This window comes from Heloderma suspectum, chromosome 5, assembly GCF_057233095.1.
Source record: "Heloderma suspectum isolate Gila_16-S chromosome 5, 16-S_ref, whole genome shotgun sequence".
NCBI lineage: Eukaryota > Metazoa > Chordata > Lepidosauria > Squamata > Helodermatidae > Heloderma > Heloderma suspectum.
Window position 1 is genome coordinate 138,480,739 of NC_139462.1, and position 27,801 is coordinate 138,508,539.

At 44.0% G+C, this 27,801-nt stretch overlaps 1 protein-coding gene across 5 annotated transcripts; it reads right to left on the reverse strand.

Annotated features, from left to right (window-relative positions):
- Window positions 1–1,560: 1,560 nt before the first annotated feature.
- BAG1 (BAG cochaperone 1) lies at window positions 1,561–27,335 on the reverse strand. Of its 5 annotated transcripts, none has more exons than XM_084857566.1 (8): window positions 27,258–27,335; window positions 22,766–22,894; window positions 17,931–18,013; window positions 16,280–16,393; window positions 15,573–15,680; window positions 8,284–8,346; window positions 3,468–5,544; window positions 1,561–3,352 (listed from the first exon to the last, which is right to left on the reverse strand). In XM_084857566.1, exons 1-7 carry the CDS (start codon window positions 27,304–27,306, stop codon window positions 5,461–5,463), a joined length of 630 nt encoding a protein of 209 aa, XP_084713692.1. In that variant the 5' UTR covers window positions 27,307–27,335; the 3' UTR covers window positions 1,561–3,352; window positions 3,468–5,460. The 5 variants fall into 5 exon arrangements, with proteins under 5 accessions (XP_084713692.1, XP_084713694.1, XP_084713695.1 ...); XM_084857568.1 differs by lacking the exon at window positions 1,561–3,352 and adding an exon at window positions 10,696–10,775 and having other exon boundaries at window positions 4,965–5,544; XM_084857569.1 differs by lacking the exon at window positions 1,561–3,352 and adding an exon at window positions 10,696–10,775 and having other exon boundaries at window positions 5,040–5,544; window positions 8,284–8,386.
- Window positions 27,336–27,801: the final 466 nt, after the last annotated feature.

Below are 27,801 nucleotides of genomic sequence, written 5' to 3' on the forward strand. Positions count from 1 at the left end.
ATTGCTGGGAGAATTATCAACAACCTCCGATATGCAGACGATACCACCCTAATGGCAGAAAGCGAAGAGGATCTCAAGAGCCTCTTGTTGAGGGTGAAAGAGGAGAGTGCAAAAGCTGGTTTGAAACTCAACATTAAACAAACTAAGATCATGGCATCTGGCCCCATCACTTCCTGGCATATGGAAGGGGAAGAAATGGAAGCAGTGACAGATTTTATTTTCTTGGGCTCCAAGATCACTGCAGACGGTGACTGTAGCCATGAAATTAAAAGACGCTTGCTCCTTGGGAGGAAAGCTACGGCAAACCTAGACAGCATCATAAGAAGCAGAGACATCACCTTGCCGACAAAGGTCCGTCTAATCAAAGCTATGGTTTTCCCAGTAGCAACGTATGGCTGTGAGAGCTAGACTATAAGGAAGGCTGAGCGCCGAAGAATTGATGCTTTCGAACTGTGGTGCTGGAGAAGACTCTTATGAGTCCCCTGGACTGCAAGGAGGTCAAATCAGTCCATCCTAAAGGAAATCAACCCTGAGTGCTCATTGGAAGGACAGATATTGAAGCTGAAGCTCAAATATTTTGGCCACCTAATGCGAAGAGAAAACTCCCTGGAAAAGACCCTGATGCTGGGAAAGACTGAAGGCAAAAGGAGAAGGGGACGGCAGAGGATGAGATGGCTAGATAGCATCACGGATGCAATGAATATGAACTTGAGCACGCTCCGGGAGAGAGCGCAGGACAGGAAGGCCTGGCGTGCTATGGTCCATGGGGTCACGAAGAGTCGGACACGACTGAACAACAACAACTACTTACTAGTGCAGGTCAGAGATGGCCCTTTGCAGCCAAAATTCCTCCTCAAGAGCACCCTTCATGTTGCAGCAAAGTCCAGCCGTCATACTTGCTTAACTGCCACACTTTCCCTCTCTGTGGCTGGTTTTCTCAGCTGCTACGCTGATTGATTTTTAGTATGTTTTCAGTTGCTCTTTTATGTATATTGTATCATTGATTAGAACACAGGAAGGTACTGTTGGTACACTCACCGGCAGTGGCTTCTCTAGGCTTCCCAATTGGAGGTTTTCCCAGCCCTACCACAAGATGCCAGGGATCTCTGACCTGGGATCTCTGCATGCAAAGCACGTGCTCTACCACTGAGCTACAATCTTTTCTCAATCTCAATCAAGTGTATATTATCATTTATTCTTAGCTGCCTTACAGATAGTACTAAGATGGGAGATGTAGATGTCTCTCCCAGCCCAAATCCAACACTCAATTAGATACAGAAACCTTGTGATACATTAACATGCAGGCAGATTTATAGCACGTGTAAATGTTTTAAAACCCTACATTTTCCACACAGAATAAGGCCAGAGTTCAAAAGAGCATGAACACCTGTCTTTTCTGCTACCCTATGACAGCTACACCAAAATCCTGCATTTCTTATGGGTAGCTATCTCTTCCATCCCAGAGATACACATCACCCCACAAGCTGTGTGAAAGTCTATGGTATAGACTAGAAATCAAAATAGGAAGAGTCAGAATTGATACTTATACAACCACAGGAAAATACAGTACAGCTTTATTTTTTTAAATGAATGTGTGTGGCTTGAGTTTCCTGTAGATATCTGTGTCACTGAAACTCAGGATTCTTATGTCATTATAGGTTATTTTTTATTTCCCAAAACAAATTTCTCCCGAGGAAGAAACCCCCCCCCCCCCCCCAGCATACTCAAAGGATCCTTGCAGGCAGGCAGTCTTAGGGTACAGCCACAAGCCCACTTACTGTGGATTAGTTTCTTGTCCCTCAAAATCAGGATTAGGAAAAAACCAGCCTCAGGAAAGAGTTCTTTGGACGAGAAGTACGTTAAATGATGTTCGCTAGCCAAGTCAAGACATCCTTCATTACTCAGATTTTGCAAGTTGCGCAGCTAGCGTAATGGCTTCTCAGGTATAGTTTTAGGAATTTATAAGAGAGGTAAGAGAGCAATGGTCTTATAAGTCCAACTTTATCGAATGCAGGCCACACCTCCCAACTTCTACCATTCTTAGGGCAGTAAGAAGTTACCCTCAATGTGAGCACTATAGGCACTTCTGTAACTGCAGGGACCAATTAATCTTATTAGAAACCCATGTTTTTGGAGACCCCGCACACTTGTCCAAGGAATGTCCTAGTCCCTGCTCTCTGGTTATCTGATGAGATCTTCCAGGCAGGGATGTCTGTGTATGCCCTGAAGCCTGAGGTGTTCTATGATTGACACGAACATTCTGTTGACAAACATTCTGAGGTTGGGGGGAAAACTGGAGCATGAAGCTCGGTACTGAAAATGCCTTTCTAGATACTAAAGCTGTACAAACATGGGACAATGAGCACATGACCTCAGTTTTGATCTGCAAGCACCTGCACTTTAGGTATTTGTTCAACAATTTGAGATCTAGGATGGCTCTCCAGTTTCCATTCTTTTGGGGCATTGTGAAAAATATAGAGTAGCTGCCCAATAATCTCTCTTGTCATCATACCGGTTCGATCATCTGGATGTCCATGAGATAAGACAGCAGCTAGCATGCAGAGATACTTTTCTGGAAGCTTTGCTCTAGAAGTAATCTGCAGAGTAGAGAACAAGAAAGATCAAGCGAGTACCTGTTGCTGTTTCCTTTATCCCAGAGATGGGGAACGTGTGGGCGTCCAGGTGCTGTTGGACTGCAACTCCCACCATCCTTCATCATTGGCTATGCTGACTAGGCCTGATGGGAGATGCAGCTCAACATCTGAAGGACCACACATTCCCCACCCCTGCTTTACCCAATGGTCTGTGGAAGACTGTTCCCATGCCAGGTAGAATTTTTGTAACACCCCCTTCCTCCTGCTGGTGGGAGCCTGACATGAGTTGCTGCTCTTGCTATGATGCCTGGTGCCCCAGGAGTCATATCAGCATTCTGCAACTGGAGAACAATGTTTGTGCTAGGGCCTCTTTGGCTAATAAGCCATAGGGAACTCTAATCTGATCCAAGTCAAAAAAGATTCAGTGGACATGAAAGGCATGTGAGCGCTGCCAAGAAACCCATTTTTCTTTTTTTGGAGTGGAAGGCACAGCCTTCTTCTCATCTTTTATTTCCATAAATATATCTTTAAGAACTTCCCCAAAGAACTTGCCTCTCATGATAGGGAAGCTGGCAGGCTTGGATTTAGTTGGTTTGGTCCACTGACCAATTTTTGAGCCAAAGCCTGCATCCGACTAAGACAACGAAGACCATGGCTCTAGTGGAGAGCCTGAGAAAGTTCAGGCTAGCTTCTTCCCTGAAGGTGGTAGCTTTGGCAGCCTATGGATGGTCTCCTGAGGTGTTTATCAGGTAGTATTTCTTTAAAGAACTTGAGCACGCTCCGGGAGAGAGCGCAGGACAGGGGGGCCTGGCGTGCTGTGGTCCATGGGGTCACGAAGAGTCGGACACGACTGAACGACTGAACAACAACAACAATTTCTTTAAAGAGTTGCCCGTCCCAGTGATGATAAAAGTAAGCTGCAGAGGACATCATGTGCAGAGTAGAAGCCTTGTGGGATGCGTACAGGGCAAGTGTATTTGTTCAGTCTTACACATCCCTAAGGCAGACACAAGAGCATTCACCAAGTGTGCTTTGGATGGCCTCTAGGCCACTCGGACAGGTAGAAGAACTGGACTATTGCTGAGGTGGATTTGCTAGACAAGGGAGCATTCCACCCTTCATTTGTGTCAAAGAATGCCAGCACAATAGGATGACCTATGCAGGGAGGTTTTCTCTTGGGAACAATTCCTCTAGGATTGATGTCCTTTGGGCTTTCCTGGGGTTCCTGCACATGTTCTGTGAGTTCTAGCATCAAGAATGCTTTTGTCAGCAGGGCTTGGAAATTCACAGGAACAAAAACCAACAGGTAGGCATAGGTTTTGGTTATCTGATCTCCTCCTCAGAGAGCTCCCCCTCTTTACTTGAGATATGATCTAGCACCATATTCCACTATGGATAAGGCTTCTTCATTTTGTTACACAGGATGGGGGAGAAGCAGGAGGGACAGCCTCCTTGGGCTGGTTCAGGGGCATGCAGTGTTAACAAGACCGCCTTCTCCCAATGAAGTGGTCAAGGCAGATGAGAATCAGACTGGAGCAATAACTACCTCTTCCTCCACTTGCATTTTTGCAAGACTGTGCACTTTCTGCTTGTGCATGAAGATGTGGATCTCGCTTTTCCCTATTTGATACCCTGTGGCAGGGGGCATTAGATCTGACCTTCCTCACCACAATCTCTCTCATCCAGCTGTAGAACTCTGTATGCTGAGAATCCCCATGAGAAGGGGATCAATCTGGGCATTTGGTGCCCTTGTTGCTTCCCTGGCAGTGCCCAGGGACTTATGTCAAGCAACAGTGATATGCACTGGACTGACACCAAAGTTATCATTGACCTTACCTGTCAGGCCAGACAAGCACTCAGGTGCTTCACAGACCACAATCCCTGCCTTTTCCCAGGGGAGGGGGAAGGAATCTCGGAAAGACAGAGTGAAGTCCTTAAAATGGTGAGTCACTGGACTGCTTAGCAGCCTCCTCAGCTCCAAGCATGCTGCCACCATGCTGGCTGATATGAATTAAACCTGTGTGGGGCAACTGCTCCACTCAGCTACAGTAGCCTGGTCAAACAGCTTTTCTTGTGCTTTACTCCCTCCCTCCCCCAATCTCTCTCTCTCTCTCTCTCTCTCTCTCTCACACGCACGCACGCACGCACGCACGCACGCACGCTAGTCCAGAGAAGAAGGGGCTGGATGAGTATAAGATTGATAGGAAGAAATATTTGGGCCAGTAGGCCTGGAACTCTACAGCAGATGCAGGGCTTCAAAAATCATTCTCTCTTATCTGACTGGACAAGAACTGAGAGGGGATTTCCACCACCAAAGCAGACAGGGAGTCTGGTGGGAGGAATTACCCAGTTCCTCCTCAAAGGAAAATACAGAATTTATACATAATATATTACAACTATGTAAAGATCACTATCAAAGCGCTTACTGATGCTCAGCCACTAGTTAAAGTATGATACATCTTTTAGTACATTCCAATTTAGGCATCCTGAAAAATAAATAAAACTTCTACTGGTTAAATCTGAGAACACATACTTAGCAGCATCAGAGTTAGTTATTGCTCTGAATGATTTATAAAGTAAAGCAACATTTAGTTAGCTAAAACATGTATGATCACACAAAGACATGTTTTGACTATATTCAAGAAAAAACTGCAGGTTTTTTTTTTTGTATTTTGTTTTGAAAGAAGGGCTTTAAGTCTGAGCAGCAGAACACATGACAATCAGTTGAGCAACGGCTGACATGCAACAGCCTTACTGAACTCTGCTTAAAATAAAGTTCTGAACACTAAACAGGTGCTCCAAAATCTAGAGCAAACTCTTCCTCTTGCTCACAGAGCAATTATTTCTCCTAGTTACATAAAAAGCCTCATTCTGCCATGGTCTTCGACTGTAGTTTATCCATTTCTTGACCAATACTTCCTTCCACTGTATCACACTGTGCAAGGAAAGCCTGAAAAATAAGAGTCTATTTTCACCATAGGAAAGCAGCAGCAGCAACAACAGTTTAGTTTATGATAGACTGAACGACGGACTCAGGGGAGTATTTCTATTAAAACATACATGTACAGTCTGGTGCGATAGTAATCATGATTTGCAAATGAAGAGGCAGGCTTAGGAATGGAGCTTCCTCTACCTTTCCCCTCTTCAGTGGGAAATGCACTCTGGCTTCCTGTTGATCCTAACCATGGTTCTCATTTTAACCAATAATTCAGAATTATGGTGGACTTGCAAATACTGTTTGATAGACTGGCTAGTGTGAATCGTGGTTAGCATTGATGCAGATACAATGTTAAACCATAGTTAATGCCAAGAAAGGAGGGGAATGAATTCCCAAATTTGCAAATAATGGTTTCCAGGATGCAATGTTATGGCTACACAGGATCCAAGAAAAGCATTTTCTAACTATTCAATACATTACCCTAAATAGAAATAAGGATATCAGAGATCCATGAAATCAATGCCATTAAACTAATACAAATGTTTGCTCCCTGGAAGAAAGTCCGGGCTAGTAAGATCATCAGATGTTGAATTACTGGCTGCTCTTGTTTTGTGTGTGCATGTGTATGTGTGCACGAACACATACATGTTTTTACTAAGTAGTTCACTGTCACTGTGGATTATGAATCAGAACATATTTTGGATGTGGCATACTAGTTCCTAGGATCCTCTGTATTCTCCTTTGGAAGGGAAGCAGCGGTCATGTTGGCTGGGAATAAGAGTCGCAGTCAAACACATCGGGAGGACACCAGGTTGGGCAAGGCTGATCTATGGCAGGGGTGGGCAGAAGGTAGTTCTCCAGATGTTTGGGACTTCAACTCGCAGAAGTTGAAGTCCCTGCCAGCATGGTCAGTGGCTAGGAATGCTGGGAGGTGAAGTCCCAAACATCTGGAGATCTACTTTCTGCCTGCCCCTGGTTTATGGCACACCTTCACTGAAAACAAACATGGCCTGGAAGTAGTTATTGCTGGGCCAAGGCATTCCCTGTCATCTGCAAAGAGTGTCGTAGGCCATGGTCCATAAAACCAAACCTTTCCCCAGTGACACCATCTGCAAAGCCAGCTGTTCACTTTCAGTATCCTTCTTTCCCTACCAACACCTTGACCTTTGACAGAAAGGCTTGATGAAAACACTTGTGCCCCTAATTCCTTCACCATTCTACCCAGATCCTCATAATCTTTGGGAGATTCATACAGCATTTCCTCTGGCTGTATCTTTTGTCCCCATATGAATAAACAGGAGAGGACAGTAGTCCGTTGGTTTGATAGAGTCTAAGTAGCCTGTCACATCTTGAATACATGCTCCAGGAAGGCAGCACACCTCCCAAGATGACATGTCCAGCATTGCACAGGGCTGCCTCTGGCCCACTCAGTAGAGAATCTCCAATCATCATCATGCACCTGCTCCTACTCAAGTTGGTGAGTAAACCTCTTCCCCATGGGAGCCTGAGTATCTTCCTTAGTGTTCAGGGCACTGTCTCATCTTCAGATAGCCCAGGATCACCATTCATAGGAGGAGCCTAGTATTGGCTGTGTAGTTCCAGCGGCACAGACTCTCTTCCAATTCTCCTGGTCCTAGGTGTCACATTCTTTCACTCCCCTACCTCTTGCCCTTTGCTGTCTTCCTCTTCTTCTTTGGAAACTTCCTCCTTCTCTTCCAGCAAAGCTACTGGTTTGCACTTGCTGCAGGTGTAGTTCATGCTGCTCTTAAGCATGAAAACAAACATGACACACACCCTGCAGGTCACTGTCCATGGTGCTATGCTTTCCAGATGACTCTGCCATTCCTCTGGTTCTCCCTTGTTCTTCCCTTCAAAACTCCCATTTGCTCACTCCCAAGAAACAGAGAGCTTTACTACAGAGCTCAGCTGCTCTGATTATCCCCAGCTGAGGACTGTGGCCCCACCCACAAGTTGCAGGCTGAGTCAGGTGAGCCAGCAACCTAAGCAAAGAGAGAGAACAAAAGCCTAACCCCAAGGGCAGTGGGGGGGGGACTGTCAAACAAGCCACAAACTCAGCTCAAAACCACAAATCCACCTCCTCTTTGTCTCTTAAAGATTACCCCCAATTGTGGATTAAATGCATGTGGCATACCTGCCTGGGGTTCCACCTTTCTCCATCCTCCTCAGAAACTGAGAACCAAACCCCTCAGGAACTCCTGCTTTCACTTTGGGACAGCTGTACCCACTGTCCCACAAGCTTCAGCCCTTTTATTCTCTCCAGGTTCCAGAGAGACCCAATATGACTAATTGGTTCTCTCAACCCACTACAGGAGATGTAACTAGGAAATAGATATAGTAGCATAAAAATCAATCAACACATGAGAATTTGGATTTTTAAAAAACCAATAAGGATTTTTTTTAACACAAAAAGTTGTAAGTTAATATTACTAATCAATATTGTTCCTAACTTCCCTACCTACTCTACCCCTTCTAAAATCCTATACACAACACCCCCCCACAACTAGATGTTGCTTCCACGATCCCTAATGCCCTGTCTGACTGAACAGTCAGCCCACCCTTTATATAACCTCAGAATCCTCACACCCACTCAGGCCCCTTCCACCTTTCACTCATTCTCTGGCATTCTATTAGCCCTATCTTACCTGGGTTACGTTTAACCATATAAAAACATATGTAACAAACAGGCAGATGTTACAATGCATGACATATTCACTTTAGCACAGGACCTACCTGAACCTTTTTCACTAGCCCCTTCTTTTTCTGTTTACAGTCACTGAAGTTCTCTGGAAGAATCTGAGAGGCAAAACAAAAGCAAAACTGATGTTGTCTAGTCCTGAAAGCAACATAAAAAGTCATATGTAGAAATACAGTTTTCACAATAGGTAGCTAAATTATATGTCTACCCAATTAGGATGATAACCAAAACAGAACTAGTCAGCTGTATAATCTTAATTCATTAAATAATCAGTCCAGCATCACAGTTACTATATTACACTGCACGTCTAGTGTTCTCTATAAAGTACTTCAGAACAGTTAGCTACAGTGCAGTGCTCCCTCTCACAAGTCCTGTGCAACCCCCGGACGTTTGAACTGTTACAGCATCTGCAGAGCATAATCACCACAGACATACCAAAAACAAAGGGCTCTTACAATAGTTGTTAACACTCTTAAGAGTTGCACTGGGAGCTGCTGCTGCTGCCTAGTTTTCTAGAGAGGAGATAAAAAAGAGTGGAATGCCAAGTTCCTTTTCACACACACATTAATGGATAGTTTTTATAACATGCCCACAAACTGCTACAGAGGTAGAATTCTGGATGATTAGTAAGGGTCTTGTTTAGGCCTTGAAGGAGTGTGCCTTCTTATGCATTTATTCTGCAAATGATCAGCAAAGATACCCAGTCTGTATGCATCTCCAAAGAAGAATTGAATTGTGTTCACGGAACCCTGTTTACAAGACTACCCTTGAGCACTGGGTTCATTCTTCCTTTCCTGTCATTCATCCATCCATCCATCTATCTGTCTCAAATGCAGAACTTCTCTTACTAGCTATTTGCATGCTCATTTTTCAGTCACACCAAAATAAATTGAATGTGCTTTCCATAATTATCTAACTCTGAACACAGGGTTCATATAGGTGCATTTGTCATTAGCACGATCTTCATTTTGCTTAATCTTGATTTACAGGTCCACAAAAGACTAGCCAGTTATAGAAGTTAGTTTACATATCATGATGGTTTCTATATAGAATTCCTTTTTAAGTGCAGATTCCAGCTAATTCCCTCTGCTGACCAAAGGCTTCTGATACGAAATGAGCAGGGCCACAATTTTCAGCAACGTCCCCTCCTGCAATAATCCCCTGTCCCAAATCTGCTCTGGAGTCTTCCCTTAACAAAAGGAATTAGACAGACTCCACCCTAAATAATGAGCTCATCCCATCATTCAAGCATTTGTCTTTTTCAAAATGTCACAATGTGGAATACTGACCCTCTTATTTGGGTTTTTTTTAATCCATGCTATACAGATTTTCAGCAATGATAGACTATATATTTCACATACTCTGGGCTCTCTGTATTTCTCAGATGCATCTGACAAGCATGAACTTTGACACTGGACATGAAATTCATGTCCTGGGATTCTCAACAGTCATTTTTGCGCCTTAACATTTCTAGCCCTTAGGGTTGTGAAGATAGTTTTGAATGCATGTGAGCCATGCCTGATTAAGGGAGCAATCCTATGGCCACTAGTCAGCAGCTAGATGGCCATAGGATATGTCGGTTTCCAGGAACCGACCTCCCCCCCCCTCCTGTGCTGCCTTGCAGGCAGCTTGGAATGGCCCCGCACTTGGAAGAGGAGTGCAGAGCGGCGAAAACAGGGCACTCCAGGGGGTGGAAATGCCAGTATGACACATCCTGTGTGTCATCCGGCAGCCGCTTCCCCCGCTCCACCATCCCACAGCTAAGTGTAGGGTGGCTGAAGCGTGGAGGGGATGATCCCCTCCATGCTTCTCCTGCCCTGCATGGGAGAGGCAGTCGCCTCTGAGTTTGGAGGCAGCCGCCTATCCCCATAGGATTGCGCCCTAAATCTCCAAAGCCAGAGGATGGGCTGGGAAGGATTTTTAGAAGCTGGGGCAGGGCTTCATGGCCATGCATTGCTCTTAGCCCTTCCACTTAACTGGCAGAAACAGAATTATGCAAAATAAACAAGGTATGAAAAATCACAAAACGTTCATAGGTCCCAGAATTCAGCATTTCTTGGCACATAATGTTGAAGCTTTTAAGCCATAGCATACTTCACTAAATGCCTTACAAATGCTATGACAATTAAGATACATAAAAATATGAACTCAGTGTGGGACTGATGCATTATTGCATGGGAACAAAAGACAGGATCCAAAGTGGTTCAGAGGACACTTTATATGAGTGACTTAAAGAAGCCACTCAAAAACAGCCCTGATTGTGAATAGTCAGCAAGACCCCCAGACACTGGGGGGGGGGGGTGTTTAAGCTCATGTTCAATGGGCAATTGGCAAACACAGCATCACACCACTAAACAGATCTTAACCTCACCAACTCACTTAAAGAGTGGCCTCAGAAAAACATAACAGTAACATTCAAATTAGATCTCACCATCTTTCCTTTTTACCTTGTCACAGCTTACTTCTCCTCTCCAGGAATACATTGTCCAACTAGTCAAGGTTTTAAGAGGTGAAGTTGGCCATATACCTTGAGTTACAATAACATTTGAATATTCAATTAAAATAGAGTTCAACAACAAAGATAATCTAACTCTTTGAAGTGCTTATGTAAGACTATCTCACCAACTGAAGTTTAAGGTCTTGGTGACAGCAACATCTTGAGGAACAAGCCTGACTAGCTCTCCACTTTAGAATGTTTCCAGATGGAATATATGATCAACTCCCAATGCAAAGTGCTGGATTTGACCTTTAAAGTCCTAAATGGTTTGTGGCCTGGATATTTTAAAGGATTGCAAACTCCATCAATATGAACCTGCCTACACATGTTGGTCTTCATAGGAGGTTTTGCATCCCACTGCTATCAGAGGTGCAGCTGGTGAGTACATGGGATAGGGCTTTCTTGAGGGTGGTGGGATCCAGGCCATGGAATTCCCTACCTTGAGAGATCTGGCTGGTTTCTTCTCTCTCTGCCTTTAGGCATCAATTAAAAACAATATTATTCCAATGCATTCTTGAAGAATGTGTTATCCCTCCTTGATTTATTGTCACCGCTGCGGTTTTCTGGGTTTTGTTGCTTTATTGATTATAGTTTTATGATGGTTGCTAGCCACTTTGAGGTTCCCTTTTTGGGGATGGAAAGGCAAGGTATAAATGTTATAAATAAATATGGTATAAATATAAAACAAACAAATAGGTATTCTGAGGTCTTTTTTTTACTAGCTATTTCTCTCATCTTTCATTCTTCACCTGACCTAAATCACGTTAAGTAAAAATTATTTGCACTCCATGTGTATCTTAGCTGGTGTTGAACAATCCTCTTATGACCCATGCTGGCCAGTGTGGTCCAAGAGATAGTTTGGATTTGGACCAAAGTTCAATCTTTTTTCACTCAGCCTTCACTCATTGGATGTTTTGTTGGCAACTCGTTCTCAGTTCTCCATCTTACAATGGGAGTAATCATGGCCTACATCACTGGGCTATTTTAAGGACAAAAAAGATTACTATATAAGAGATAATGAAACGTAGTCATGTTGGGATGGATTCATTTATTTGGACTTAGTTTAACCTTCCAGTTTGGACTCTCTCAGTTCCATACAATAATGTATGACTAATAGTTATGGCAGTAAACTCTATATTAAGCTGTATCCTTACTTAGGTTTAGATATTAATTAGTCAGAACATAAAAGAACCCAACATTTAATCAGCAAGTATGTTTTTAAGGTACAAAACTAGTACTTGATCTCCAAAAATATTTTGAAAAGCTCTAAGGACACAATGACCCAGTTTGCACAATCAAAACAAGTCACCATGGCTTGTGAGCCATGGCGTGTGCCAGGTGCAATTTGCATAATCTCCACCCAGCCACAGCTTATCATGCCATTTAACCCTCCAACAAGTCATGCTGCCCAGGTTCAGATGTCAGGATAAGCCATGGCTGAGCGCTGATTATGCAAATCGCGCCAAACACATGCTGGGGCTCACAACAAGCACTGTGGCTTGTTTTGATCGTGCAAACTGGCCCAGTTTCTATTTAAATGTGCATCATTCTTTTAACATACAGACATCCCTTTATATTTGCTAAATTTGGCAAATAAGTTACATAAGCTCATCAGTCCATTTTTTAAAAGTTCCTCAAGCATCTTTAAGCAGGTTCCTAAGTAAGGAAAGCAATAGTTGGCTACTGGCACAGAAATGCTTGATTCCATTCTTATAGCCAATGAAAACGGTTGAAATTAGAATATCAAAGTTGTTATTCAGGACACAAAGAAATTAACAATTTGCAGTTTAAAAACTTGACAATGTAAGCTGTAGGAATACTTGACAAATGCTTTGTAAAAATAACTAGTTGTGGGGAAAGCCCTCCCAATTCTATGTGGGGTAAAACAGCTAATATTTAGCGCACATGCTGAGATAAGGAAAGAGACTCTGTCCTCAACATCAGCACTTGGTGTTTCCACCTGCCTTGTACCACACTCAGAAGGAACCAAGAAGGGACATTCTGGACCTCTGAGTGTAGTAATAGTTGGGGTTCATCAAGAACCACCAGCCTTGGTCCATGAAAGCGTTTGTGATACGCTTAGCACTGTATCCTTTGATGAGGATATCTACCCAAGGAAAGCCTTTTCCATCTTGCCTCTATGGATGCTTTCCTGCCAATAGAGGCAAAACTGTTGCCTCCGTTGGCAGGAGGGGAGTTTCCAGGAGAATGAGGGTTCCCTTTCTTGGCTCAGGAGATGAGACCCTGGTGAGAGAAGGGTCTCTTTCTGCTGCTTGAGGATAGGCTGAAATGCATTATAGTTACTTTGTTTTATCGTTTCTTCTTTTGCTGCCAGTCTGATGTGTGTGAGGAATCTTGTTAGGTCTTAATTACCCCATTCAGATGCACAATGGGGAAGGGTGGTTAAGCTTACCACAGTGCATGGTGGTTACTGCTAACCACTGAGAGTGCCACTGCCACATGCAGCTAAACACCTGTCGCAACGTGGTTAGAATAACCATTCTCTAACCATCCTCCCTCCTGCAGGAACCCGCAGTCCTCCGTATGGGAGGCCAGGCATCCCAGCAGCCTTTGCGCTGGCAGTGGCCATTCTGGTGTTTGGTGCTGGCGGTGGCCATTTCGGTTTTACAAACAGCTTTTTAATGAGCACACTTCTCCACTGACATGGATGGGGCTGCTGCCAGGACACGTCGTATGGGCAGGCTCGTGGCAGCTGTGTCATGTGTTACTGGGCAGATCTCAGCCAAAGGGGATGTACTGGAGGCAGGGATACACTGCCTCCATTTCCTGCTGCTCTCTGCAGATCCACAATCACAGTCAGAAGACATGGCCTTTGCAGAAGAAGGAGAGTGCCCATCGTGGTGGCAGCCCAGGGCATCGGCGGGCGCAAGCCTCAGCTCTTCTGGCACTTCTCTGTTGGCGCGGCTGGGGATCAGCAGCCACATCATTAGTTGCTAGGCAGATCTCAGCCATACAGATCTGCTGCTCAGGCTAGAGCGGCTACTCCTTCTTTGGCCGCTCTTGCTATGGAGCTCTATGGTAGCTGTGAATTAACCATGGATGCTGTTCAGACGTTATGCTAAGCCACAGTAGAGCCCACTAACCATCTTGCAGCAAGTGGTTAGTGAGCATGGTTAGTCCGTGGTTGATAAACCACCGTGGTTGGGTCTGACCCCTGTTCAGATATCACGCTAAGCCACCATGGTTAGATCAAAACTCCAAACCATCATGGCTTAGCGTAACGTCTGAACAGGGTCAATATGAATTTGCTGAATGAATTCCATGTTATAATGTTAATAATTAATGGTATTAGATATTGTTATCTATTGGTATGTTTTATGTTCATTTAAACTTTTGATGTGTTTTAAATTAACCGCAATAGTTAAATTGTTAATATACTATAATTACAGTTATTGTAATTAAATTGTCTGTTCTGTGAACTCTTTGAGCACAACGAATTTGTAGAAAATGCAGAATACAAATACACTGACTATGTCTAAATGAAAATGTCAATATGATTTTATAGTTGAGGGTGGAGATTGACCTTCCCAACCAATAACATCTTGGGGAAAACATAGCCTTCTGAAAAAGGCAAGTCAATCCAGGCCTCATGTAATAGAGTTTGCTTAGAATGAACAAATCCCAAGCTTAGCACATGACAAACCCACCAACATAATAATATTAAGCAGTTAAGACTCTTACACAGATTTTATTTCTGTATGGAAAAAGCAGGCACATTTTGCAGAATGTACCAAATGTTGTGATGTACCAAGGCTTCCCATTGTCTATAGATTTCACTAACTGTGATGTTACACATGCAATATACATGAAATAAACATACTTTGAATTGTTGATGTTATAATATAACTTTTTTCCTACACAGACACAGTATTGGTATAGAGAAATCACCACACATGAAATGGCCCTTAGCATTTTATACAAAGAAAATACACAGGATTTTGCTTTACTGTTTTCTTTTTAAGCCATTCATAATAGCGTCTTCCAGGATGAGCAAACTATGAAGCATCTGAAGCAACCCTTAGAAGAAAATGGTCCCGTTCTAGGAGAACAAAACACCCTTTTTCCTGATGTCTGAGAAAACTCAGTGTTACTTAAATGTATCTCAATTTACTGGTTTTTGGACCCAGTTTAGAGAAGTGCATCAGAAGATCAAAACATGCAGGAAAGGTATTTTGCTTTGGAAGAGGAGCAACTCTCCTACATGGGACTGGAAGATGCTTTTTCCAACTCCTTACCCAGCATTTCAGAACAATCTTCTCATATACCACAGAGAGAAGTTGCTGTTCAAAACGGAAACCGTAAGTCTCTGGTACATGGGACATGATGAATGCACACCTTGAGCTGGATCCAGACCCACTGATTTCAATGGGTCTAACTCTATGTATGATCAAGTCTGGATCCAACCAATAGAATGCAGCTCTCTGGATTGGGAGCCTTGATCTCAAACAAATAAAGTAATTAATTTGATAGGCTACCAATATGGTGCCTTCCACAGAATGGGTATATGCAACTATTGGTTTCATGACACAGTATAACAGATGTCCATTCAACAATGGGACAACAACTGTAAGAGAAAAGGCCTCACAACCTATTAGTGTTGGGTCTTCTGGGGTTTGGATAGACTCAGCCATACTTAGATCAGACCCATTGAAATCAATGGGACTTAAGTTAGTCATGACTTAGTCTGGATCCAACCCTATGTGACGAGTTAAGCCTATTAATTCTGAGGCCAAGCTTCACCTAAAATTACAATCAACTGCATTTTTTTCAGAGAGCCACAACATACTGCTATAATTATTTACTCACAATAGCATCAATCTGTTCCAGAATTTTCATAAACTGCTCAGCAGTTCCCTTTATCCGTTTGTCCAGCTGGTTAAGAGCTTCAGTTTGAAGATTCTTTGCTAGAAAACCCTAAATGGAAATTTTATTTTTACATGTTATATGAGACATTTATTCAAAACATAACTGAGAACAGCCACTATCAATTATATGACCTACAGAGTTGTTTATCAAAATATTTCCTACACTGTTTCTGTAGTTTTGAAAGGCCAACTACATGGGCACGCATTCTATTCATACACACCACCCTTCCTATTCACTCATGCATGTGCATGAGTGAATAGGAGGGGTGGTGTGTATGAATTCACCCACAATCCCCCCATCACACATGCATACACCGTTCCTAGACATGTGCACATCCCATTCACGTGCGCACACCCCCCATTCACACATCCTTCACACGTGCACATGTCCCTTTTACACACACACACACACACACACACACACACATACACACACACACACACCTGCCTTCCAAATCTGCCCCAGAGCATACCCCAGCCCTCTGGAACAGATTTGGGGTATGCGTGGGGAGCTGCAGGGGGGAGGGGAAAACCATTCTACCAGTGGTTTCTGTTCTATTGGCAGATTGTCACAGTTGTATACAACCCATAATATCAATGCTCAAAAGTTATAGACAGGTGAACTATTGTAACAAGAAAGCAACTTACTTTTTGAATACCTCCAAGCTCTTTATTAACTTCCTCTATTTTTTTAGCTACTTGCTCCACTGATTTCTCCAAATCTTTTAATTTCTTTAATTCAGCATCTTCCTCAGGACTGTTCTATGTATTTTAAAACAAGGAAACACAGCTTTACTTCAAATGTCACTAACTCTGATGAGATGAGATTATATTCAATAAGTACATGCTACCACACATTTAGCAAAAATTGAGAAACTCATTCTAGTTCAGCACCCTGGTCTCTTTCTATTTATTACAGTTAATAAATATTAACGTAGGAACATAGAAAGCCTTATACCGACTCAGACCATTGGTCCATCTAGCCCAGTAGTGTCAAAACTGACTGGCAGCGGCTCTCCAGGGTTTCAGGCAGGAGTTTTTCCAGCCCTACCAGGGATTGAACCTGGGACCTTCTGCATGCAAAGCAGCTGCTCTGCCACTGAGCTATAGGCCCTCCCCAGTTATAAATCATCCTAAGCTTTTTGAATCAATAAGTTCACTGTATGAATGGATATACATTCTAGTGAAGACAGGCAGTGTTGGTGGCAAATACATCTACCTTGAAGTTACTATTCTATTTCCTTGAGCAAAATGAAAAACAGCCTTCAGAGCAGTTAGGTACAGCTACAATTAACACTTTAGAAGAGATATTATGTTCTTGATTGTGTAGCTGGATGAAGGAGGGCTTCCTCTTCAGGAAGGGAGTTGATCTAGATGGCTTTTTGGTTCTTTTCCGTGAGGGAGAAGTAGGGATCATCACAAACATGTGAGTTGCACAAGAGCTTCAGAAGAGAGCAGAGGAATTGATGTGGTAGGAACAAGAGTGGCAAAAAAGGTTATATTCCTTAAATGGTATTGTTTTCACATTTTAAGAAGTTTTGTATACTGCCTTGTGTATGATTTTTAGAAAGACAATTAATACATTTTACCAATAAAAACAGAACAAAAAAGAGCAGTATAGGAAGAACAGAAAGATCAGTTGACAGAAAAGGAAGCACACACAATTTAAAGGGGGGGGGGGTAGAAACACAAGTACCACTCAAAAGAAGCCAGAAGTTGGATCCAAAGGTGCTCTGTCACTAGTGGAAGTTTCCTGACCTAGTGGAACAGCACTGTATGAAAAGTGACTCTATATCAAGAGAAGTTATTTTGTTTGTGCAAGCTGCTTATGGCCCACTAGGGTTTATGTATTATAGGCTGTATCTTCATTATTCACCACCTTTCTCATACGGTAAAACAACTCCCAATGCATTGTGGAGCTGCACACAGGGAGGTCTTCTGCTAGCACCTGTACAAGAGTTCATGGAACAGTACAAATATCCTTCTCTCATAATTTTAAGCCACGGACTTGAGGCAATTCCTCACCACCCCCAACTGCATTTAAAGTGAGAAAACAGGGGAAGAAAATAAATAAAAAATAAAAAAATAAAAAATGTATTTTTTCTTATTATCCTCTTAACTTGCAAGGAGAGTGAGGGGAAAGTGCTCTGAACCTGAGAAAGAACAGTGAGCAAGCAGATGCCCTATCTTGTCCCAAAGGGAGTCATGACAGGCGACTCCACCATATATATGAGTGCAATTCTCCAGTGTCATTGATCAAGCAGCTGTAACATACAGCCTTAATAACTATCAAAGTTACCCTTTTCCCAATCAGCATGACTTTGCAACCATTTTTCACTCCAAACGTTGACAACGGCTGGTTCATTTCTTTCAGGGACTTCCCTAGGAGGAAAACACAAATACACACACATTTATTGGAAATCTCAGTAAGAAAAACAAAGAATCAGTAAAGCTTTTATTTAATTTATTCAGAAGATGAAGTCTGAAATAATTTTCTCACCATCTATACACATGCCTATATAAAGATGTAAGCATCATCTGTTTTCATCAAAAAGCTCCAAAACAGCTCAACCTAATTTGTTCTTGATACCAAGTATAATTTGAGGGCCAATGGTACATACGCATGCAAGACTTGTAGAGTTTTAATCTAATAACAGTTGCTTATAGATCTCACTAGTCACTTTCTAAGATCTCTTCAGTCTCTTAGCACTCAGTTGCCTAGCTGCCCAAGCCCTCTATGACATCTCAGCAAAGGGGCTGTGACACCTATACTTGGCTGTGTGCACCTCATGCTAAACCTCAGTTTAGTGTGATGTGAATAATCAGGAACAAACTGCACGGAGTCTCTGGCTCTTGCGCTCCCCCCCCCCCCCCCCGGTACTCCTGTGCATCCAGGAGACGTTTGAAAGCTTTGGCTTCCCACTTTCGATTAACTACTGCTTGCTGTGTTGCCACCTGGTTATTTAACTTAATCACAATTAGTTTAAAGAAGCAAGCTTCAGTATGTATGGTTTGAAGTTGGCTTATTTGAAACTAAACATCATTAACATTAGCCACAGTTTGTCAATCTGGATGACATGGCAAACCACAGTTAAGCAAAAAGTGGAAGTGAAAGCTTCCAAACTCCTATGGCCGAGAGGAGGAGGGAGAAGAATAGGATGCCAACATGACACCAAAGTAGATCAGCCACTTATTACTAGAACATGTGCTTCCTAGAGGCTGTACATTCAAGCAAATCATTAAGCATATTTTTTTCTCTCTAGAAGTTCAATTTGTTTGATCAAATATCCAGTTCAGAAGTTATATTTAAAGGCAAAGAGCCAAACAGTGTCTTTTCATGATACCTAAAACAGAAAAGAAATAAAATCAGTTGAAATGGTTTTCAGTGTGTCTTTGATATAGGCATGTTTGAAGATTTCTTTCATCTTTATTTTTTCAACAATTGGTAAGAACCAGTTATATTTACCTCATAAATTCCTGCTATGTTAAAACAGTATGGAAGGTCTCAAGGATTAGGGTAGCAGGAATAATGTCCAAGCTTCTTTTCAAACCACGTGCTTTATAATAAATTTAAAATATTAGAACGAGGCCTGTATGATGTGACCCATCAAGATACTACCAGCCACTATGGTCACACACTATGGTCACCAACTATAGGCTCAAACCTCTCACATCTCCTACCACCTGGGACTATAAAAAGAGGGTGTCAAATATCCAGTGTCCAGAGTCACAATACATGCCTGGAAGACAAAGGCTGTGCAGGCCTGATTAAGACACTCATAAAATATTACACCCCTTCATGGATCATTGCCTTGTTGTGGCGAAGAGGCTTGCGTAACTCAGTGAAGCCATAAGGTATGCCGTACAGGGCCACCCAAGACGGACAGGTAATGGCAGAGAGTTCTGACAAAATGTGGTCCACTGGAGAAGGAAATGGCAACCCACTCCAGGATTCTTGCCAAGAAAACCCCATGGAATGTGTCACAAGGCTAAAAGAGATGACGCCGGAAGATGAGCCCCTCAGGTCGGAAGGTGTCCAATATACTACTGGGGAAGAGCAGAGGGTATTTCCAAGTAGCGCCAGAAAGAGTGAAGCGGCTGAGCCAAAGCCGAAAGGACATTCAGCTGTGGATGTGTCTCGTGGTGAAAAGAAAATCCGATGCTGTAAAAAACAATATTGTTTAGGAACCTGGAATGTCAGATCAATGAATCAAGGTAAGCTGGAGGTGGTCAAACATGAGATGGCAAGATTGAACATCGACATCTTGGGAATCAGTGAACTAAAATGGACAAACATGGGCGAATTTAATTCAGGTGACCATCATCTCTACTACTGTGGGCAAGAATCCCTTAGAAGAAATGGAGTACCACTCATAGTCAACAAAAGGGTGGGAAAAGCAGTACTGGGGTTCAATCTCAAAAACGATAGAATGATCTCAGTACGAATCCAAGGCAAACCATTCAACATCACAGTAATTCAAGTCTATGCCCCAACCACTGAGGCCGAAGAAGCTGAGGTTGATCGGTTCTATGAAGACCTACAACACCTTCTAGAACTAGCACCAAAAAGATGTCCTCTTCATCATAGGGGATTGGAATACTAAAGTAGGAAGTCAAGAAATCACCGGGATAACAGGCAAGCATGGCCTTGGTGTACAAAATGAAGCAGGACAAAGGCTAATAGAGTTTTGCCAAGAGAACACACTGATCATAGCAAACACTCTTTTCCAACAGCACAAGAGGCGACTCTACACATGGACGTCACCAGATGGTCAATATCGAAATCAGATTGATTATGTCCTTTGCAGCCAAAGATGGAGAAGCTCTATACAGTCAGTAAAAACAAGACCTGAAGCTGACTGTGGCTCAGATCATGAGCTGCTTCTTGCAAAATTTCAGCTTAAATTGAAGAACGTAGGGAAAACCACTAAAACATTCAGGTATGACCTAAATCATATCCCTTATGAATATACAGTGGAGGTGAGGAATAGATTTAAGGGATGAGACCTGATAGACAGAGTGCCTGAGGAACTATGGACGGAGGTCCATAACATTGTTCAGGAGGCAGCAACTCAATCCATCCCAAAGGAAAAGAAATGCAAGAAAGCCAAGTGGCTGTCTGATGAGGCTTTACAAGTAGCTGAGGAAAGAAGGGAAGCGAAAAGCAAGGGAGAAAGGGGAAGATATACCCAACTGAATTCAGAGTTCCAGAGAATAGCAAGGAGAGACAAGAAGGCCTCCTTAAATTAACAATGCAAAGAAATCAAAGAAAAGAACAGAATGGGAAAGACTAGAGATCTCTTCAAGAAAATCGGAGATCTCAAGGGAACGTTTTGTGCAAAGTCAGGCATGATAAAGGACAAAGAAGGCCTAACAGAAGCAGATGAGATTAAGAAGAGGTATAAAGAACACACAGAAGAACTATACAGGAAAGATCTTAATGTCCTTGATAGCCATGATAGTGCGGTCACTGAACTTGAGCCGGACATCCTAGAGAGTGAAGTCAAGTGGGCCTTAGGAAGCATTACTAACAACAAAGCTAGCAGAGATGACAGTCTTCCAGCTGAGCTATTTAAAATCCTAAAAGATGATGCTGTCAAAGTGCTGCACTCAATATGCCAACAAATTTGGAACACTCAACAGGGGCCACAAGACTGGAAAAGGTCAGTTTATATTCCAGTTCCAAAGAAGGGCAATGCCAAAGAGTGTTCAACCTACCGTACATTTGTGCTCATTTCACATGCCGGCAAGGTGATGCTCAAAATCCAACAAGCTAGGCTTCAGCAGTATGCGAACTGAGAACTACCCGAAGTACAAGCTGGGTTTCGAAGAGGCAGAGGAACTAGAGATCAAATTGCCAACTTTTGCTGGATCATGGAGAAAGCAAGAGAATTCCAGAAAAACGTCTATTTCTGCTTCATTGACTACGCTAAAGCCTTTGATTGTGTGGATCACAACAAACTGTGGCAAATTCTGAAAGAGATGGGGGTACCAGACCACCTTACCTGTCTCCTGAGAAACCTGTACGAGGGTCAAGAAGTAACAGTAAGAACCAGACATGGAACAACCGATTGGTTCCAAATTGGGAAAGGAGTACGACAAGGCTGCATATTGTCGCCCTGCTTATTTAACTTATATGCAGAGTACATCATGAGAAACGCCGAGTTGGATGAATCACAGGTCAGAATTAAGATTGCCGGGAGAATTCTCAACAACCTCAGATACGCAGACGATACCACCCCAATGGCAGAAAGCGAAGAGGATCTCAAGAGCCTCTTGTTGAGGGTGAAAGAGGAGAGTGCAAAAGCTGGTTTGAAACTCAACATTAAACAAACTAAGATCATGGCATCTGGCCCCATCACTTCCTGGCATATGGAAGGGGAAGAAATGGAAGCAGTGACAGATTCTATTTTCTTGGGCTCCAAGATCACTGCAGACGGTGACTGTAGCCATGAAATTAAAAGGCACTTGCTCCTTGGGAGGAAAGCTATGGCAAACCTAGACAGCATCGTAAGAAGCAGAGACATCACCTTGCCAACAAAGGTCTGTCTAATCAAAGCTATGGTTTTCCCAGTAGTAACCTATGGCTGTGAGAGCTGGACTATAAGGAAGGCTGAGCGCTGAAGAATGGATGCTTTCAAACTGTGGTGCTGGAGAAGACTCTTACAAGTCCCCTGGACTGCAAGGAGGTCCAATCAGTCCATCCTAAAGGAAATCAACCCTGACTGCTCATTGGAAGGACAGATACTGAAGCTGAAGCTCAAATATTTTAGCTACCTAATGCGAAGAGAAAACTCTCTGGAAAAGACCCTGATGCTGGGAAAGACTGAAGGCAAAAGGAGAAGGGGACGGCAGAGGATGAGATGGCTAGATAGCATTACTGATGCAATGAATATAGACTTGAGCACGCTCCGGGAGAGAGCGCAGGACAGCAAGGCCTGGCGTGCTATGGTCCATGGGGTCACAAAGAGTTGGACACGACTGAACGACTGAACAGCAACAAAATATTACAGAATACTTCTGAAAAAAGACAGGCTGCAATCTTACCTGAAGTAAGCCCTACTGAACTCAAAAGGACTTACTGCTGGGTAGACACGCATATAATTGTACTGCAAATATCAAAATGTTGCTTACCCTTATGAATCAATTTCTGAAAAGAAATTGGAACTCCAGTTACTTGTTCAATTAAGAGTGCCATATCACGTACTGTTGGTTGGCTATCTTCTTCTTGAGAAGCAACCTGAAGGCTATGCTTTTCATTACCTGAAAAAAATCATAAAAATATATTCATTCAGGGTGAACTTCAACCAACATTATTGACATTGGCCCTTCTCCTGGGCTGTTAACAGCAGCCTGACAATCAGGAATTTAGTACAGTGAAGTTTCAGCTGACACCTATTAAGTGTTGTATGGTAGCAGCTCAACACTGAATCCAAACCAACACAAAATCTTCTCATCCCATGCTAGGGCCATTGCCTGGATCCCCCGACCCCAACTAAGCCCCACAACGTACCTGGGAGTAAGCTCCACTAAACACAATGGGACTTACTTCTGAGTAGACCTGTATTGGACGCTATAGGTTTTCCTATTAGCTATGCTTGTACAGATGCTGGGCTAGTAAAAACCACTTTATATAGCCACTTGAGAAATAGATATGAAGAGTTTTAAACAATCATGAAGTGTTCAAAACCCCTCACATATATTCTCTCAGTAGCACAATAATTATATACCAATATTATCTTCACAATATCGATTTTGGAGAGGGGTTAATAGAGTTTGCCTAATTGAGTTCATGGCATGGGCAACACAGGCCATGAACCTACTGATTCGTGATGAAATTTCACAGGCAAGGCTACATGGAAATCAATAATAACCTAGCCAGGGCACTTCCGCACATCCAGTCGCATGGTGTTTTTTGGTCACAACATGTGTCATGATTCCTACGGGGAAGGGAGATGTAATGTTGGGGGTAACAATGGACGTAGGCGCATGCACTGCAATGGAGAGAACAGCGCTGATAGCGCCCAATAATAGTCTTCAGACACATGTAGGAAGAAAGCCAGACTATGAAGCACATGGTCTTCGATGTCTATATACTAATGCCCAGAGTATGGGAAACAAACAGAATGAACTTGAACTCTTAATACAGGAGGGAAATTATGACTTGATAGGTATAACTGAGACTTGGTGGGATGACTCTCAGGACTGGAATACAGCAGTTGAAGGATATAACTTGTTCAAAAAGAACAGGAGGAACAGAAAGGGAGGCGGGGTTGCACTGTATGTGAAAAATACATATCTCTGCACAGAAATACAGGAGGAGGAGCTTGGTAGCCCCATCGAGAGCATCTGGGTTGAAATAAATGGAGCAAAGAATAAAAGGAACCTGGTGGTCGGAGTCTACTACCGGCCACCCAATCAAGGAGAAGCCAAGGATGAAACTTTTGAAAAGCAAATAGCCAATGTTTTAAGGAAGCATGATGTAGTAGTAATGGGGGACTTCAATTTCCCCGATATTTGTTGGGAGACAAATTCTGCAAAACATGGCCCCTCCAGGAAATTCCTGACTTGTGTGGCGGATAACTTCCTCCTACAGAAAGTAGAGGAAGGAACTAGAGGATCGGCTATCCTTGACTTGATCCTAACCAACAGAGATGACTTAGTGGATAAAGTAGCAGTTACAGGAACTCTGGGGGAAAGCGACCATGTTGTACTTGAGTTCTTGGTTCTAAGGGAAGCAAAAGCCGAGTGTACTCAAACGCGTACCCTGGATTTTAGGAAAGCTGATTTTAATAAACTCAGAACAATGATCAGTAAGGTCCCATGGCAAACAATGCTAGCGAGAAAAGGAGTCCAAGATGGGTGGGAACTTTTAAAAAAGGAAATTCTCAAGGCACAATCACAAACAATTCCAACAAGAAGAAAAGGTGGAAGACAACAGAAGAAGCCAATGTGGCTTCACAAAAAGCTTAGGGATGACCTGAAAACAAAAAAGGACACATATAAGAAGTGGAAAGAAGGCCAAGTAACAAAGGAAGAGTACAGGCAGGTAGCACAGAATTGCAGGGATGGCGTCAGGAAGGCTAAAGCGGAGAACGAGGTGAGGTTAGCGAGGGATGCTAAAAACAACAAAAAGGCTTTCTTCAGCTACGTGCATAGTAAAAGGCAGAGGAAAGAAATGGTTGTTCAGCTATTAAATAAGGATGGCAAAATGATAACAGATGACAAAGAAAAGGCAGAGGTGCTCAATTCCTACTTTGGCTCAGTCTTCTCCCAAAAGAGGGTCTATGACCCCCCTGGCAAAGGCGAAGTACAGGCTGAAGGGGCAGGATTGCAGCTTGAGATCGACAGGCATATGGTCAAGGAACACCTCATTACTTTGAATGAGTTCAAATCTCCAGGGCCAGATGAACTGCATCCTAGAGTCATAAAGGAACTGGCAGAAGAACTCTCAGAACCGCTGTCTATTCTCTTTGAGAAATCATGGAGGACCGGGGAAGTGCCAGATGACTGGAGGAGGGCTAACGTTGTCCCTATCTTCAAAAAGGGTAAAAAGGAGGAACCTGGGAACTACAGACCAGTCAGTCTGACATCAATCCCTGGGAAAATTCTGGAGCAGATCATAAAGCAATCCATCTGGAAGCACCTTGACAACAATGCCGTGATTACTCGAAGCCAACATGGATTTGTCAAAAACAAGTCCTGCCAGACAAATCTGATCTCATTTTTTGATCAAGTCACCTCCCTTGTAGACCGTGGGAATGCTGTAGACATCATATACCTCGACTTCAGCAAAGCTTTCGACAAAGTGCCCCATGATATCCTGATGAGCAAACTTGCTCGAAGTGGGCTAGATGAAACAACGATCATGTGGATCCACAGTTGGCTACAGAATCGGACTCAAAGAGTGCTTATCAATGGGACCTTCTCAAGCTGGGGAGAGGTAACGAGCGGGGTACCACAGGGCTCAGTCCTGGGCCCAGTGCTCTTCAACATTTTTATTAATGACTTGGAGGAGGAGGTGCAGGGAATGCTGATCAAATTTGCAGATGACACAAAATTGGGAGGGATAGCTAATACTTTGGAAGACAGAAACAAAATTCAAAGTGATCTGGATAGACTGGAGTGCTGGGCAGAAAACAACAGAATGGCATTTAATAGGGACAAATGCCAAGTTCTGCACCTAGGAAAAAGAAACCAAATGCACAGTTACAAGATGGGGGATACGTGGCTCAACCACACTACGAGCGAGAAGGATCTTGGAATTGTCGTCGATCACAAGCTGAATATGAGCCAACAATGTGATGTGGCTGCAAAAAAGGCAAATGCTATTTTGGGCTGCATTAATAGAAGCATCGCTTCCAAATCCCGGGAAGTACTAGTTCCCCTCTACTCAGCACTGGTTAGGCCTCATCTGGAGTACTGTGTCCAGTTCTGGGCACCACACTTTAAGAAGGATGCAGACAAGCTGGAGAGGGTTCAAAGGAGGGCAACAAAGATGATCAGGGGACTGGAAACAAAGCCCTATGAAGAGAGACTGAAAGAACTGGGCATGTTTAGCCTTGAGAAGAGAAGACTGAGGGGAGATATGATAGCACTCTTCAAGTACTTGAAAGGTTGTCACAGAGAAGAAGGCCAGGATCTCTTCTTGATCATCCCAGAGTGCAGGACACGGAATAATGGGCTCAAGTTACAGGAAGCCAGATTCCGGCTGAACATCAGGAAAAACTTCCTGACTGTCAGAGCAATACGGCAATGGAACCAATTACCTGGGGAGGTGGTGGGCTCTCCCACACTGGAGGCCTTTAAGACGAGGCTGGACAGCCATTTGTCAGGGATGCTCTGACTTGGATTCCTGCATTGAGCAGGGGGTTGGACTCGATGGCCTTGTAGGCCCCTTCCAACCCTACTATTCTATGATTCTATGATTACATATATTTCTCATACGTTATTGTCTATTTTTACTAGTAATAACTCCCACTTTCTATATTTATACAGTTCCTTTTGACTTCGTGTTTTCGTTTGTTATTTTACATTTAGACCATGAACTTAGTGATCCATAGTGGCATTTCACAGGCAAAGCTTTTCTGGACGTGGAGATCAACACTAATCTAGCCAGGGCACTAACTCTTACTCCATACATGCTCAGAGACACTCGAGCCCTATAGATTCATCTGTTCTGGGAACAGGCTCTGGCGCTGGAAACCGACGAAGTCTTTTGCCTCCGGTAAAGCCCCGAGTAGACACCCTGCCTCCGTCTCTCACGCTTCGCTCCGCCCGTCCCTCTGTGGAACACACACGGTGCGACCGACTGCTCCATTGAGAGGGAGGGAGAGCCGGGAGAAGGAGGCGGGCGGGCGGGCGGGCCTGCCGGACCCAGGGCTGGGGCTGCGTCTGGCGAAATAAAGGGAAAGGGGAGGGCCGAGGCCTCCAGGCAGAGGCCCCAGCGCGGGAGAAGGGGGCTGCCGGCCCCGCGAGCCAAGGCGGCGCCTCTGCCTGGCTGGCCCCGGAGGAGGCCCTTCGGGGCGGTCCTCCTGAGGCGACAGCAACCCAGCGGGGGAAGCAGCCCTCCCCGCCGCCTTCTCTCCGCCCACGGCCGCCACGCCCAGCGGCCTCCCCTTCTTACCGTAGGTCACCGTCACCGTCAAGGCCGCGCTCCCGCCGGGCACAGCCATCCCTGCTCGGCGCTGGCCTCGCTTCGCTCACGGAGGAGGAGGAGCCGGAGCCGGAGCCGCCGCCTCCCAGTCCGCCCGCTGCCGGCAGCGGCGCTTCCTCCCGGGCCGGAAATCGCCTGAGGCCCGCGGAAAGGCGGCGGGAAGGGAACACTTCCGCCGGGCGGCCCCTCTCTTCCCGAGCCACCGCCACACCGAGCAGGAGGCGGGAGGTCCTCTCGGAAGACAGCGCCTCTCCTGTGCCAGAACACCGTTCTATGCGCGTCTACTCAGAAGTAAGCCCCGTTTCATTCATTGGAGCCCTTACTCCTTGGTAAGCGTGCATAGGATTGCACCCTTAGTCTGCAGTCCTATGCATGTTGAGACAGAAAAAAGCCCTACAGCTCCCAGCATTCTCCAGCCAGCACTGCTGGCTGGGGGATGCTGGGAGACGTAGGACTTTTTTTTCTGTCTGAACAGGCATAGGATTGTGCCTTAAATGTGTGAGTCTTTAAGGGT